At 40.9% G+C, this 14,663-nt stretch overlaps 3 protein-coding genes across 4 annotated transcripts; 1 reads left to right on the top strand and 2 right to left on the bottom strand.

Moving 5' to 3' along the window:
* Positions 1-51: 51 nt before the first annotated feature.
* LOC135618700 (T-complex protein 1 subunit theta-like) lies at positions 52-7,529 on the top strand. 2 transcript variants are annotated; one of them, XM_065119849.1, is made up of 14 exons: positions 52-380; positions 1,005-1,267; positions 1,376-1,522; positions 1,606-1,767; positions 2,915-2,992; positions 3,176-3,309; positions 4,735-4,807; positions 4,895-4,972; positions 5,055-5,177; positions 5,350-5,444; positions 5,820-6,029; positions 6,240-6,297; positions 6,422-6,499; positions 6,819-7,529. In XM_065119849.1, exons 1-13 carry the CDS (start codon positions 233-235, stop codon positions 6,485-6,487), a joined length of 1,635 nt encoding a protein of 544 aa, XP_064975921.1. In that variant the 5' UTR covers positions 52-232; the 3' UTR covers positions 6,488-6,499; positions 6,819-7,529. The 2 variants fall into 2 exon arrangements, with proteins under 2 accessions (XP_064975921.1, XP_064975920.1); XM_065119848.1 differs by lacking the exon at positions 6,819-7,529 and having other exon boundaries at positions 6,422-6,795.
* LOC135618698 (protein SINE1-like) lies at positions 6,931-8,735 on the bottom strand. The gene is made up of 2 exons (XM_065119847.1): positions 7,428-8,735; positions 6,931-7,356 (listed from the first exon to the last, which is right to left on the bottom strand). The coding sequence occupies exons 1-2, from the start codon at positions 8,733-8,735 to the stop codon at positions 6,931-6,933; spliced, it is 1,734 nt and encodes a 577-aa protein (XP_064975919.1).
* A 2,342-nt stretch (positions 8,736-11,077) lies between these two features.
* On the bottom strand, positions 11,078-12,210 carry LOC135618697 (NADPH-dependent aldehyde reductase-like protein, chloroplastic). The gene has a single exon (XM_065119846.1). The coding sequence runs from the start codon at positions 12,174-12,176 to the stop codon at positions 11,232-11,234; it is 945 nt and encodes a 314-aa protein (XP_064975918.1). The 5' UTR covers positions 12,177-12,210; the 3' UTR covers positions 11,078-11,231.
* Positions 12,211-14,663: the final 2,453 nt, after the last annotated feature.

Genomic DNA, 14,663 nt, shown 5'->3' with positions numbered 1-14,663 from the left:
GATAAACGAATTCACCGTTGGCCCCTTCCCTTTTCTTCGTTGTCTACCCCAAACCCCAAACCCTTCACGGCACGCGTGCAGACGCAGCAGCAAGCGAGTGAGGGAAGGGAGAGAGCGCTCGGTTCCAAGAACTCTAGGGTTTTCCTACGGCTTTCGCAGCCGATCGCGTTGCCTGTTTCTAAGGTTTCGCCCTACTTTTCGTTGCTCCCGGTGTCTCTAGAACAAGGGCGGTATGGCGTTCGGGCTGCCCGGGTACGGGATCCAGGCGATGCTCAAGGAAGGGCACAAGCACCTCTCGGGGCTCGACGAGGCCGTTCTCAAGAACATCGACGCCTGCAAGCAGCTGTCCGTCATCACCCGCACCTCCCTCGGGCCCAACGGTGTGCACTTCCGCACTTAATCTCGCTTCAAACAGGGAAAAGATAGATTTTTATTTGATGCGGGCTTGACCTTTCGTAGAATTCCTTACGTAGAGACATATCGGTCGTCGGATCTTGTTATATGTTATACGATTCCGGTAGATGAAACAATGCTTTGCAGAGATAAAACAAATTGACTACATATTAGATATTTTTGTTTCCTTTGAATGCTTTGCTGCATGTAGGAGTTATTTTGTTGGGTATGGAAGATCAGCGTTTGTGTAAGTGCTGGGTATATTAAGTAGGTAGAAGAATATTTGTGTCTGGTAAATTCCAAACTAGTAGTTTGAAAACAGAGACCCGTCCTATGGAACTTATCACAGATCACATTAGTATCTAAGTTCACAGGAAACTTACCTCATTGTCCGTGGCTGCTATGTAGGTTAGAGAAGGAACATGATGAGTCGTTGTTAGTGTTTGAACATTTTATTTCTTAAGTATTACTTGGCAGAGAGTTCATTGATTGCATTGAATTCTTCCAACTAAAAACCAAGGTTCATCCTTATCCTTTTTTTTTCTAATGTTCCAGAGTATTAGGATTTAGATTCATATGTTCAGGTGATAATTTTTTCTAAATTCTTTTAGGTATGAACAAGATGGTCATCAACCATTTGGACAAGCTTTTTGTGACAAATGATGCTGCCACAATCGTCAATGAGCTTGAGGTTCAACATCCTGCTGCAAAGATTTTGGTGTTGGCAGGGAAGGCCCAACAGGAAGAAATCGGTGATGGGGCTAACCTTACCATTTCATTTGCTGGTGAACTTTTGCAAAATGCAGAAGAGCTAATCAGGATGGGCCTGCATCCGAGTGAAATCATCAGTGGTTATACTAAAGCTATCAACAAGGTTCTCTCGAGGGTTATCATTGAGTTTTTTACTGTTCCTTTTTGTTAACAAGGTTCTTTCCGTAGTGAAATAATCAGTGGCCGTGATTAAGCTTTTTCATATTTTCAGACAATTGAAATTCTAGATGAGCTGGTAGAGAAAGGGTCTGAAACAATGGATGTTAGAAGCAAAGAAGAAGTTGTTTCCCGGATGAAGGCTGCAGTTGCTAGCAAGCAGTTTGGGCTAGAACAACTTCTGTGCCCTATCATTGCTGATGTGAGTATCTCAGTTTGTTTCCAACCCTGCTATCTTATTGTTATTGACATCTTTGACGTGTATGGGTTGCCATCACATGTCAGGCATGCATCCAAGTGTGCCCAAAAAACCCAGCAAACTTCAATGTGGACAATGTTCGAGTTGCAAAACTACTTGGAGGTGGTTTGCACAACTCTACTGTTGTTCGTGGTATGGTATTGAAGAATGATGCCATTGGGACTATAAAACGAGTCGAGAAGGCGAAGGTACTGTATGCTTACTTTTAATGCAAATATGGTCCATTTGCTGATCCACTTCTGTTTGATACTTAATGGAACATGGCCTCCTTGGTAATTGCATCAAGTGTTACATGCCAGTTGTGTTTTAAGCAAGTCCAGTTAGAACCCATGTTTATATCAGTCTGTCTAAAAATATCTGTTTTTGGGCAGTTTTGTGTGCACATGTAAACAAGAACCTGGTTTAGATGTGTAAGTACAAAATCCATGGTCAGATTGGTCAAGAAGAAAGCAAAATATGCAAAATTGATGATGAAACAATTGGATCCTTTATCTTTTAAGAGCCTAATATTCCATCAATCTTTAAAAAAAAGTGTGTTTTATAAACAGGAAGTGTTTGTCATAGTAATATGAATTCCACTAGTGATATTTGTCTGACGCATTTGTACAGGCAGAATGATTCCTGAAAAACTGGATATATGTATCTCTTGTATGTGTTCTTACCAGGTCTCCATTCTACTGTATTCTTCTGCATTTTTTAGCTGATCGGATGATTGAGATCTAATAGCATTTCTTCATCTGAGTAATTTCTTCTACTCTTGATTGCAATGTTTAGTATGTTGAAATTGATTTTGAACTACGGACATCAGAGATTCTTTCCCCCAAATAGTATAATCATCATCCATTGGTTTTCAGTGATGAATATTTTGCATGAACAAAATAACAAATAACAAATAAATAACAAATAAGAAGAATCAGAGATTCTTTCCCCCAAATAGTGTAATCATCATCCATTAATTTTCAGTGATGAATATTTACCAAGTCTCCATACTGGTAGGGTACCGCTATGCCATACCGTCCAGGATAACTTAAAAACAAAGTAACAAATAACAAATAAATAAACATCGGTGGTGTGCTCCCTTTTCCGCTCTGGACCAGGATAAATAGTGTATTATGTATGAGGTGGGCATTCTTGAGATCAAATTTAGCTTCAGTAAGAAGATATCTATTTGATTAGGATGATAGAAAATAAGCTGCTTATTCTTTCTGGCTGCTTTCGTTTTCAAGAAAAAGAGAATTCTTTTAATTAACATTATTTTAATGTTCAGACTGCTTAGTAAACTTTTCTAGGTTATTGTTTTGTTTGCTTTTTATGATGGTTCTGATCCTTTGCTAGATTGTGGTGTTTGCTGGTGGTGTTGATACATCTGCTACAGAAACTAAAGGAACAGTTCTAATTCAAAGTGCAGAGCAGGTACATGAATCTACATATTTTAACATGATGTATTTTTCACTGCATTTACCTATTAATTGTGAAAGTCCAAGTGCTATTTGCTGACTATATCAGCTAGCTTCAATTTAGTTAGGGAGACAGCTGTTTGATGCTAATGGCCAAGAAATGATCTTATTTTGACTGATGTTTCTCACGATTCTGAAGCTCAAAAATTATGCAAAAACCGAAGAATCCAAAGTTGAGGAGCTTATCAAAGCTGTTGCTGACTCTGGTGCCAAGGTGGTTGTGAGCGGAGCTGCTGTTGGAGACATGGCATTACATTTCTGCGAGCGTTATAAGTACATTTTCTTCTGCCGAAACAATAGCATCCATTTTCTGTTTGGTCTTTGTCTCTTTCCTTTTTCATTAATTATGTTTTTTTCTGGATTTGCTGTTGTTTTTGCATCGTGTTTTCAAAATATATTCTTTTTTAATGTCTATTTCACTTTTCTCTTACCATGCGTTATCTTCAATGTTTCTTCAGATGCAACCTGTAGTGTGTGTGTACTGCCTTTCACGTTTTTCATGCTATCGAGATAGGTCCATTATTTTGTAGGTTAAAGAATAGTTTTTTTTTCGGGGCACTAATTCTCTCTCTCTCTCTCTCTCTCTCTCTCTCTCTCTCTCTCTCTCTCTCTCTCTCTCTCTGGACAAATATGGTAAGAGCACCTGATATCTAGGGTTTAGCATCTGTTTATATTCACTTGACTTTGGTAGGTTTCTCGATCATGAATTAATTGATGGGCATGTGGTGGGCATCGTGTTTTCAAAATATATATTTTTTTAATGTCTATTTCACTTTTCTCTTACCATGCGTTATCTTCAATGTTTCTTCAGATGCAACCTGTAGTGTGTGTACTGCCTTTCACGTTTTTCATGCTACCGAGATAGGTCCATTATTTTGTAGGTTAAAGAATAGTTTTTTTTTCGGGGCACTAATTCTCTCTCTCTCTCTCTCTCTCTCTGGACAAATATGGTAAGAGCACCTGATATCTAGGGTTTAGCATCTGTTTATATTCACTTGACTTTGGTAGGTTTCTCGATCATGAATTAATTGATGGGCATGTGGTGGGCATCGTGTTTTCAAAATATATTTTTTTTTAATGTCTATTTCACTTTTCTCTTACCATGCGTTATCTTCAATGTTTCTTCAGATGCAACCTGTAGTGTGTGTACTGCCTTTCACGTTTTTCATGCTACCGAGATAGGTCCATTATTTTGTAGGTTAAAGAATAGTTTTTTTTTCGGGGCACTAATTCTCTCTCTCTCTCTCTCTCTCTCTCTCTCTCTCTCTCTCTGGACAAATATGGTAAGAGCACCTGATATCTAGGGTTTAGCATCTGTTTATATTCACTTGACTTTGGTAGGTTTCTCGATCATGAATTAATTGATGGGCATGTGGTGGTTTTTGATGAGTAAATACTATCGGGACTTTTTGTATTTACATCAAACATTACATCATAGTCATTGTAAAGTATATGTCATAACCTTTTTGGTGAAAGAAACTTGACCTAAGCTTTCAATAGACGTGATTATAATATTGCAAGGTAACAATTTCATAAGGGCTATCAGAATGACCTACATTATGCATTAACATACATTGTACAATTCTAAGATGTAATGAACATAGGAGATGGCTGAACTAGACAAGGAAAAAATTTAATACCGACAAATGAAGCATCTTATTCATAAAGGAGAATATCTTTAACTTGATTATTTCGCAGACTCATGGTTCTAAAAATCAGCTCCAAGTTTGAATTGCGGAGATTTTGCCGTACAACTGGTGCTGTAGCTCTTGTAAGTTTGTTGTTACATTACATTTTCTTCATGTCTTAATGGTGTGTACTATCGCAGTTGATAACTAGTGTTTAATTATTCATTCAGCTGAAACTGAGCCAACCAAATCCAGATGAACTTGGATACGCAGATTCCATTTCAGTGGAGGAAGTTGGTGGTGTTCGGGTATAGTAGCTGCTAGTAGTGTTATTTATGCTTTCTTGTGTATCCAGCTATCTTATCTAGGACTTTATTATCTTTTTGACAGGTAACTATTGTGAAAAATGAAGGTGGTGGAAATTCAGTTTCTACAGTTGTTTTACGGGGCAGTACTGACAGTATTCTAGATGACCTTGAAAGGGCTGTTGATGATGGTGTTAATACGTACAAGGTAAGCCTTTTGCAAGGATTATAGTTTTTTTCATTGGGGTTAGGTTCGTTATATTGTTCAAAGTGTAGGATTTGACTGTGATCTTATGTGATCATATTTGCAAATTTGCATGTAATTTGTGCTTGCTGTAGTCTGTCTTTCCTTTTTTAATATATTCTTTCCCATGGATCAGGCAATGTGCAGAGATAGTCGTATTGTTCCTGGGGCTGCTGCAACTGAAATTGAGTTAGCAAGAAAATTGAAGGAGTTCTCCTTAAAAGAAACAGGGTATTGTTTGTTTATGTTCTGGTTTAATTAACCGTGCCGAAAGACATCGATAGAATATATTCCCTTGAGAACCTCTGATACTCTTTTGGAACTATAAGGTTTTTCTTTGTGCTCCTGGAAACAATTATTCTCTCTTATGTATTTTGTTGCCTAAGATACTAGGTTTTATTTACTTTTTGGTATAACTTTATATAGGAAATCTATACCAAATAAAATGATTTTCAAAGTTTGTGTTTCATATTGAAGTCTTCACGACATTTCCAAATAAAATGTCTTCGGATCCACTTACCCATTGGTCAAGTCAAGTCATCCCCAGTAAGTTAGGAACTGTGGAGGTGGTACCTTTTTGTTAACACCTTCAAGCTTCTTTTGCAGGTTGGATCAGTATGCAATTGCAAAATTCGGCGAAAGCTTCGAAATGGTACCTAGAACATTAGCTGAAAATGCAGGGCTTAATGCTATGGAGATTATTTCTTCCCTGTATGCTGAACATGCTACTGGAAATATCAAAGTTGGTATTGACTTGGAAGAAGGTGTCTGCAAGGATGTTTCAACCATGAATGTCTGGGATCTCTACCTTACCAAGTGAGCCTCGCTTCGAAAGATAATCCTAGTTAGCTTACTGTTATTGTAGTTATTTTTGTTAGCTAATTTAAGGTATGTAGAAAGTTTAAAGTTACTTTCTACTGTTAAGCAGATTCCAATAATTTCTCACATGTATACTTATGTTTATAATTTTTTAATTGCTGTATTATGATAGTATGATGCAAATGTGTTAATTTGTCCTCTTGACAGGTTCTTTGCCCTCAAATATGCTGCTGATTCTGCTTGTACCGTTCTCCGGGTCGACCAAGTAAGTCATCTCTCTTCCCATCAGATCCTCGATCTTCCTGACCAACAATGAAGTTTCAATGTTCAACATTATATTTGGGTATAATGCTCTTCTCCTTATCATTTCAATGTGCTTGGTTTGGCAGATAATAATGGCAAAACCAGCAGGTGGCCCAAGGAGAGATGCACCAGCAGGCATGGATGAGGATTAACTTTTTATATAGGTTGAGTGTCATTAGAAGCAATTTTGCAGCTTAAAAAGATTTTGACTATGACAAAAAGGAGCAAACCGCACTTAGGATTAAGCTTATGATGTTGAACTCCTAATATAGTGTCTACCAAGATGAATCTAAGTTCAGAAACAAGGTGGACTAATTCAAATTTCATCCACTTAACGATGCAGCACAGTCATAGCCCTGTGGCTGTTCGCTAAGCTGATGCTCTCGAGTTGCTTATCTAGTGAATTCACTCTCCAGCTTACGAACCATGATCTTAATATTCATATTGTCTCTAACAAAAACTATGCTGACTTCATGGTTGCAGTTTGCTCACTGACACCCCAGGCATCACTGCACTTGCCAGTCTACGATGCATACTCACTGAATTAAGCGTACAAAACTGTAGTAGGATGACAAGAAAGAACAAGGTGCAAAGATCAAGTAGGAACCAGACCCAGCCCAAGCTCATCGTTAGCAGCCTCCATCGATGAAAAGGTTATGGCAAGCAGCACAGCTGATGCAGCCCAGAGAAAACCTAGTGCAGCTGTGCCATACCCGATCCTCTTCCTGCTCTTTAACGGTGGTACTGCGTTCTTGACTTCGTGATCCGTTGTTCCATGCAACTCCTCGCTAATGCCGCTTTCAGGGACATCATCAGAAGATGAAACTGATTCCACGCCATCTCGCTCTTCTTGCTCATCATCCTTGAGATCGTTCAGCTTTCCAGCAGTCCCCACACTTTCCGAGTTCACTTTCTGAGATTGGCTTTCGCTGCTAAAAGCTCCACTCTGAAGGGATCGAATCGGCTTTCCCGGAGTAGTCTGTATTCTGACATCATCGATCGCCGGCTGCGGCATGGATTTCTGTGACACCGAAACGAAGATCAAGTTTGACGCAATACTGCGGCAGAACACTGAAGTGTTTGAGCTTGTACCTGAGGGCTTGCTAAGGCATCTGCTGCCATGGCGGTCTCACTGTCCTGCGTGAACCCACAGAAGCCTTCTGCCCGCTCTTTGTTGGGATCGTTCAGCTTGAAGTCGATGTGTTTGCCGTCGCTGCCAGAGCAAGCTCTCAGACACAAGCCATCCTTCAAGGATACATCCACCGGGCAGCCGTCATGGTTCCACAGTCTCCTGCTGGTGCGCCGGCCACGCTCGAAGTCGCACGAAGGCTGGGAGACCGAGGAGGGCGATTCGACGAATGCATCTTTCTTGATGTACGAGTCGACGGTGTGCGACTCCGGCGAGCAGAACTGGACGGGGGAGCCGCTTCGCCAAGGACTCTTCTCGTTCCTCCTGCGGAAGCTCGAGTTCACGACCGGGCTCGCACCGAGTACGTGCCTCGAGCTTTCCTGTGCCGCCAGAGGCTTCGCGGTCTGCAGCGCCTCGAACGCTGCGCCCCTTACGAATGGCATCTTGTCGTCAGCATGGCATTTCTCCATGGCATCGACTATCTTGAAGACCTCCGAAGAGATGCTTCTCGGATCGACGCACTTCATCAGGAAGTTAATCATCTGAATGGCCGAGAAGCGTTTCTGGGAGTTGCTCTCCGTGGCACCGGTCGCCAAAATCTGCAGGCCAGATCGCACGAGAGACCTCGAGTAGGCCTCGGCTATGACACCATTGTGCTTCACCAACGACATGACCAGGCCCATATGAGCGTTGGTTTGGGTCACCTTCTCTTCCATGGCCCCTGCGACCTTCAAGCACACCTCGTTCACCATCTCGTCCGAAGCAAACCTCCAATTGCCCGAATCCACGAGAGCCTTGAGACAGAAAGCGGCCCCGGAGGCGGCGCCCTCTTGCGAGCCCATCAGCGCGTCGGAAAGAGGCTTACAGAGGGAGCAAATTATCCTCGTTTTCTCCTCGTCCGGGGTCGACGGATCGATCCCGTATCGAGCGATCGCAGGGACGACTTTGGAGCAGGCCTGGTGGAGGGGAAAGGATCCTCCGCTGGAGGACAAGGTGCACATGATGGTGGACATGATGTTGTCGATCTGCGGCACGATGCTGCGGCCGTGGACTCTAGCCAGGACCTCGTAAAGGGAGATGGTGCACTCGCCCGCGGGCACACCGAAAGCCCCGTTGGTGTCGGACACCTCGGCGAGGAAGCGTGGGATGGCTTTGGAGTCCAAGTCCTTGGCATAAGATTTCAGAGCTTTCATGGCGGATCTGCGGCTGTCAGCGTCCTTGTCGAGGTTCGCCAGCTCCTGCCGGAGCACCGGGCTAAGACTCCTACCCATAACGTGAGGATCGCTGCCGAAGAAATCAAGCCAAACTAGAACACATCCACCGATTACTAACGACAAAAGGCAAAAAGGAGGAACTTTGCTTGATTAGAGATCAATGCATCAGGTCCAGGGATTAGGACATGACAGTCCAAATCCTGACACAATTAGGGCAAACGAAACGCACCAGTTTCCCAAGAAAGAAGAAGGTCAAAGATAACTTCCACCAGAAACACAAAAGACGCTCTCGGGAGCAGAGATCACACGAACGATGAGGGAAAACAAAGGGTCATTTCCATCTTTCACTGGATTCGGAAGAAACACCTCAAGATCAACCCTCGTTGAGTATCACGAAAGGGGGAAATCGAAAAGACTAACCCGAGTTCAAAAGACAGTAGATTAGATGCCCTTCGTCGCAATCCCGCTTGTTCTCGTAGGAGCAGCAGCTAAGAAGCTAAGGTAAGGAGAGCGGGGCGGAAGGGGCTCAGACAGGAACAAGATGGGAGATTTCTAGGGCTTCGAGGGGGGGTTTATATACCTGACGGATGTGTGTGGATTTGGCGATGGGAGGGAAAGAGTAGCCTTTGGATTTGAATTTTTTTGGCAACGCGTCTCGCGCCCTTCTCCGGTGCGTTGGTCGGGTCCCACCTAAGTCTCTTTGTGCCCTCCTTCTTCTCCATGTAGAGTGTGGATGACAGCACGTTGGCTATACTAAACTCAAATATTTTAGTGTTATTCAAAATGATTTCAAATAAAAAGATTAACTAATAGATTTGTGTGTTATAAATCGATTCATTAATTAAAAAGAAAAAAAAAAAGATGACCGATGTTTGGAATGATGAGAAAATAAAACCATAGATCTTTTAAGGAAACACTATATTAAAGTAATTTCTTTTATCTCATTCTGAACCTATTAAATTAAATTTGAATAATTAAGTATTTATCAAATATATCCTGAGAGTAGTCTTTTGTAATTCATCAAGATTAACAGTCAAAATTAATCGTAGTATTATATTGGTGTTATAATAGAGCAGAGGCCATGCGAAAAGAAAAAAAAAAAACTCTCTCCTCGATCACGATAGATTGATAATCAAATATACATAACGCATCCATCTAAAACAAAAATATTAAAACGTTTGATGTGTTTTAACTTTACTTACACATTGTATCCTTTTAAAAAATTTAAAAGCGTTTTACGTGTGTTAAAACATCCCTACGTCAAATGCATTCATCTTCCATGACATTCAAAGTATCCTCTAATTATTTTTTGTATGCAAGTAATAATGATTGGTATTTCGACATGCACAAGTAAAGTGCAATGAGTAAGAAAATGACATATAAAGTCTCTATTAAATATACATAAATTAGAATAATATCTATCTCTATTTAGATATCCGAGTTAATTAATGTATTATAGTGTTAAGTAATATATTTCAAAAAATATTCTATTAGACAATTACAAAGCAAACATTATTATATAAAGTGCCCCCCCATATATGTATATTTAAATTAGAATCTGACCGAACTAAATTGGAAGGCTCAAATTCCTTCATGCCATTTAAGCTTAAAACGAAGGAATACTGATTTAATCATCATCGAATCGAATATTATTTACTGAGTGTTATTTTTGTTTATTATTCTTGTCCGGATACATCCTAATTATTAGTGTAAACAACTTTATGTTGTGACCTCGGGGCCAACACGGCTTGGTTCGGGTCCGAATGGGCGGGGATCTTGTACGGTGCTTATCGAGCCCGCCGAGGAGGTCGGGTGCGGTGTCCGATCAAGACGGTGTAGCCGTCTCTTCTGGGCAGGAACTCCTCGCCTGCACGTCCGCAGGGGACCTTGGTCCTCGCACCTGCACGAAGGTCGGGCCGAGGTGCTCGGCTCGACCCCTCCGACGGTCAAGTTAGCAGATGCGGAGTGGAGTTTGTTGTTTGTCTTCCTCTCCCATTCTCGTTTAGAACTCGGCGGTATTTATAGGGCAGTTTAGTGTTACCTGATGTGCCTGCCTGCAGGAGCAGGATCGTACCTCTGATGGCGTCTAATATTGCCGTTGGCGTTGTGTGAAGAACCGAACTGCCGCAGGGCATGGGCGTGCCTCGGTCACCGTTCTCCTCTGCCTCAGCCAAACGATGAAATCGTTGTCTGAGAGTGGGTAACGTCGGCGTACATCGCGTCGACATTATTGCCCTTTTTGGACAAAGTGTCGTCTAAGTGCGGCTGACGTCGTGGCGTGTCATGTCGTCATTATTACCCTCGTCACTAATCATCTCTATGCCATCAATTTATTGGCCTCAATTAAAGTGCTTTCATAGTAAGTTCTTTATTATCAGCAATCAAAATCCTTCTTTATGGAACCTTTACAACTCAATTTCGTTATTATAGCAACACTTTCAGTTCAGAGCAGTGTTTTGTTACGTGACATATCCATCCTTTTGGATTTAGCAGCTTAAGCGTTCTCTCATGGCGGAGACGAAGGAAAGAGAAGTAAGTTGCAGCAGTATAGTGCTACACATATCCACCGTTGATCCGAATGATCTGACCGTTGATCCACTCCCCGGCATCGCTCGCCAAGAACCCCACCACGGGGGCCACGTCCTCCGGCTGGCCCAGCCGCCCCAGCGGGCTCTCCGCCTCGATCGCCTCGATCCGCTCCTCTGACTTCCCGCGGTAGAACAACGCCGTGGCGATCGGCCCCGGCGCCACCCCGTTCACCGTGATCCTCGTCCCCCTCAGCTCCTTCGCCAGGACCCTCGTCATCACCTCGATGGCGCCCTTACTGGCCGAGTACGTGCTGTAGCCCGGCCTCAGCGATCCCACCGTCGACGACGACATCGTGATGATCCGTCCCCCGCCGCCGCGCACCACCCGGTTGGCCGCCTCCCGGCAGCAAAGGAACGTGCCCTTGGCGTTGGTGCCGAACACCCACTCCCACTGCGCCAAGGTCGTCGCGGCCAGCGGCGGGTAATTGGGGTCTTGCACCCCGGCGGCGGCGACGACGATGTGGATCAGTGGGCCGAACGCGAGGTGCGCCCGGTCGAACAGTAGCTTCACTTGTGCCTCGTCTGTTACGTCCGACTCCACCGCGACGGCCCGCGGGCCGGGCTCGGTGCACGCTGAGTTGATCTCCGAGACCAAGCGGTTGGCCGGGGTGGGATCGCCGATGTAGCTTATGACCACCTTGGCGCCGAGGGAGGCGAGGTGGGCGGTGATGACGCTTCCGATGCCCCCGGAGCCTCCGGTGACGATGGCCACCCTGCCTTGGAGCGGCAGCGAGTCCGTGGGTGGACGCGCACGAGAGGCGAAGGAACCGGCGGTTCCGTTGCCCTGTGGCGGCCGGCTCACCTCGTGGGTTGGCGTGCAGGCGATGGAGATCGACGGCGGGGAGGCCATGACGCCGTCATGCTTGGAGCCATGGCCGTTGGGCTTGGTGAGGGCTGCCATCGCTTGCATCGTTCTCACCTTACCCGCGTCTCCATTGGAGCAGTCATGTGAGGTATATATATGCAGAGGAGGGAGTATCGGTGTAGTTTACGCTGCTTCAACGATCGATCACACATGCGAGGACAAAGAGATGGAAAATAATAATCTATGGCTTCCTCTGCTGTGATCTGTCCTCGAAGAAGCGAGGACAGGAGAGGCAAGAAAAACGAGCTGCACGGCACTGCACGAGATCTCAAAGACGGTCTTCCGAGAAGAATCCAAGTTACAGTGTCGGAGCAGTACAATAAAGAGAAACGGAGGAAAAAAGATTCGCATGTAAGTTTCTTGTTTTCGTTCGGCCCAATTGAACCGGCTCAACCCACCATTTTTGACAAGTCAATTCTTATTATTATCTAAAAATTTTAATGTTAAAAAATAAAATAATAATAATAATAATAAATCAAATATATACGTAACTTTTTTATGTTATTCAGAAAGTCTTTATCTGATTTGTAGGTACATCGTCTTCGGACCCGTAAGTTATAATGATGTTGATCCATACGGGTAATTAGATTTATCTTCTCATCTTTTCCTATCGTTATGAACGATAGAGAGACGATAAAATATCTATAATATCTAAATGACTAGTCGATTAAAGAAAGATGAGAGAAGATATGTAATCTCTCGGTAATGTCACATATTCATGAATCCACATTGGATCCCTAGAAGATCCTATCTATTTATAGGTGAGAGGAGATGGTTTGAAATAAATAATTAAGAGAGTCCCTCTCATCAAGATTGTCTTCATTAAAATTTTTTATAATTAAAATTTTTTATTGGTCGATAATCGTAATCATATTTATAATATACCTTTATCTAACAAAATAGAGCTACATAATATAATATTCTTTTACTTGGCCCATTAACTAGTAAGATTTCAAAAAATTTTATATTTAAAATAATATTATTTAATTAGATTTTATTTTTTTTTTAAAAAAAAATATATATATGCATAATTTTTATAAAATAGGTTAATAAATTAAATAAATATAATACCACATTAAGTATGACTATCAATATGAGTTATAGTGATTATACGAGTCATAGTGATTATAAGAATATATTCTTTTAAATATTTTAGATTGTAAATCAAGTTATTAATATATCATCAATCAATATAGTAGAACTCAAATTATTAATTAATATTAATTATTTGTGAACTCTTTTCTCTAATAGAATAAATGTATAGAACTAATAGAGTATTTATTATTCTTAGAAAATAAAATTGATAAGTCAAAGTATCTTAAATGACTTGACAATTGAGTTTGATTATATCTAAAGTCTAAGATTAACATTTTGTAACCATAAAACTTGAATAGTGGTTTCAAAGTATACCATAAAATCAATCTTTATTATTGATAATACAATAATACATTATATTTTTCATGTAAATTGCCCCTCTAACTAATATTAATATAAAATATAAAGTAAACTTCATTTCGAGAAGATTCTTTTTCAATATCAAGTTAATCTAATTTTATACGTGTGAGCATATAATCCTTTGTTAATTCTAGATATTTTATTAGCCTTTTAGTATTTTATTTATTAGTAACTCTAATATATACTTAGTATTTTAACTACAAAATTGATATGGAGTAGATTTTTTTTAGAATTATCTAAATATCTTAATTATGTATATCATTATAAATATTATTCTCTTTGATATCATTTATAATTATTTAAAATATTTTATAAGTAAAAAATATTTATTATAATTCATATTCCATAAGTCAACCATCGTCTCTTTGGCAATAAGCTACATAAAACTTAAGGATATAAGCTAAAAATAATATTCACTAATTTCTTTTATTTAATTTATATCAAGAAAAAAAAAAGGAAGGCGGAGGTTGTCTATGGTTTTTGTCATTTCGACTCCCATAAATTACTAAATTTTATATATGCCCTTGGACACGTAATATATCCATTAAAATTTTGCATTTGGGTCTTTTTCAGGGGTATACTTGTGAAGTTCTCAACTTTTGGGGAGTACAATGCGGATAAAAATTATAAGAGCTAACAAGTTTAAAGATTTGGCTGCTGATGGAGAATCTAAATATTTAAATATTGATTTCAATATTATCGATGACTTGAGTAATAGATAGACAAGCACAAAAGAGATTCATCTTAATGCGTAGTTGCATGTTGCAGAACATGCAACTACACATTAAGATCAATCCTTGTGTGCATGTCTAATCCATGAAACTTGCTCAAGCCAATTAATAATGTGTTATTAGGTCAGGATAAAATCCTTATAGATCTAAATATGCTGGTGTGCAATGGCTATGGCAATTAAATGTGCAAGCTTGGGAGATAACATTGGTAATGCAAATGCACGCATGGATTGTATTTTTCTTAGTATTTGTAATATAATCATGATTCAACATCAGTAACATGTCATTTATGGTATGATATAAAGCATAATAAAAAAATCATCTATTGACAAGAGACGCACCCTTT

The sequence above is a fragment of the Musa acuminata genome, chromosome BXJ2-8, assembly GCF_036884655.1.
Source record: "Musa acuminata AAA Group cultivar baxijiao chromosome BXJ2-8, Cavendish_Baxijiao_AAA, whole genome shotgun sequence".
Taxonomy (NCBI): domain Eukaryota; kingdom Viridiplantae; phylum Streptophyta; class Magnoliopsida; order Zingiberales; family Musaceae; genus Musa; species Musa acuminata.
This window is presented reverse-complemented; position numbering and strand designations above follow the sequence as displayed.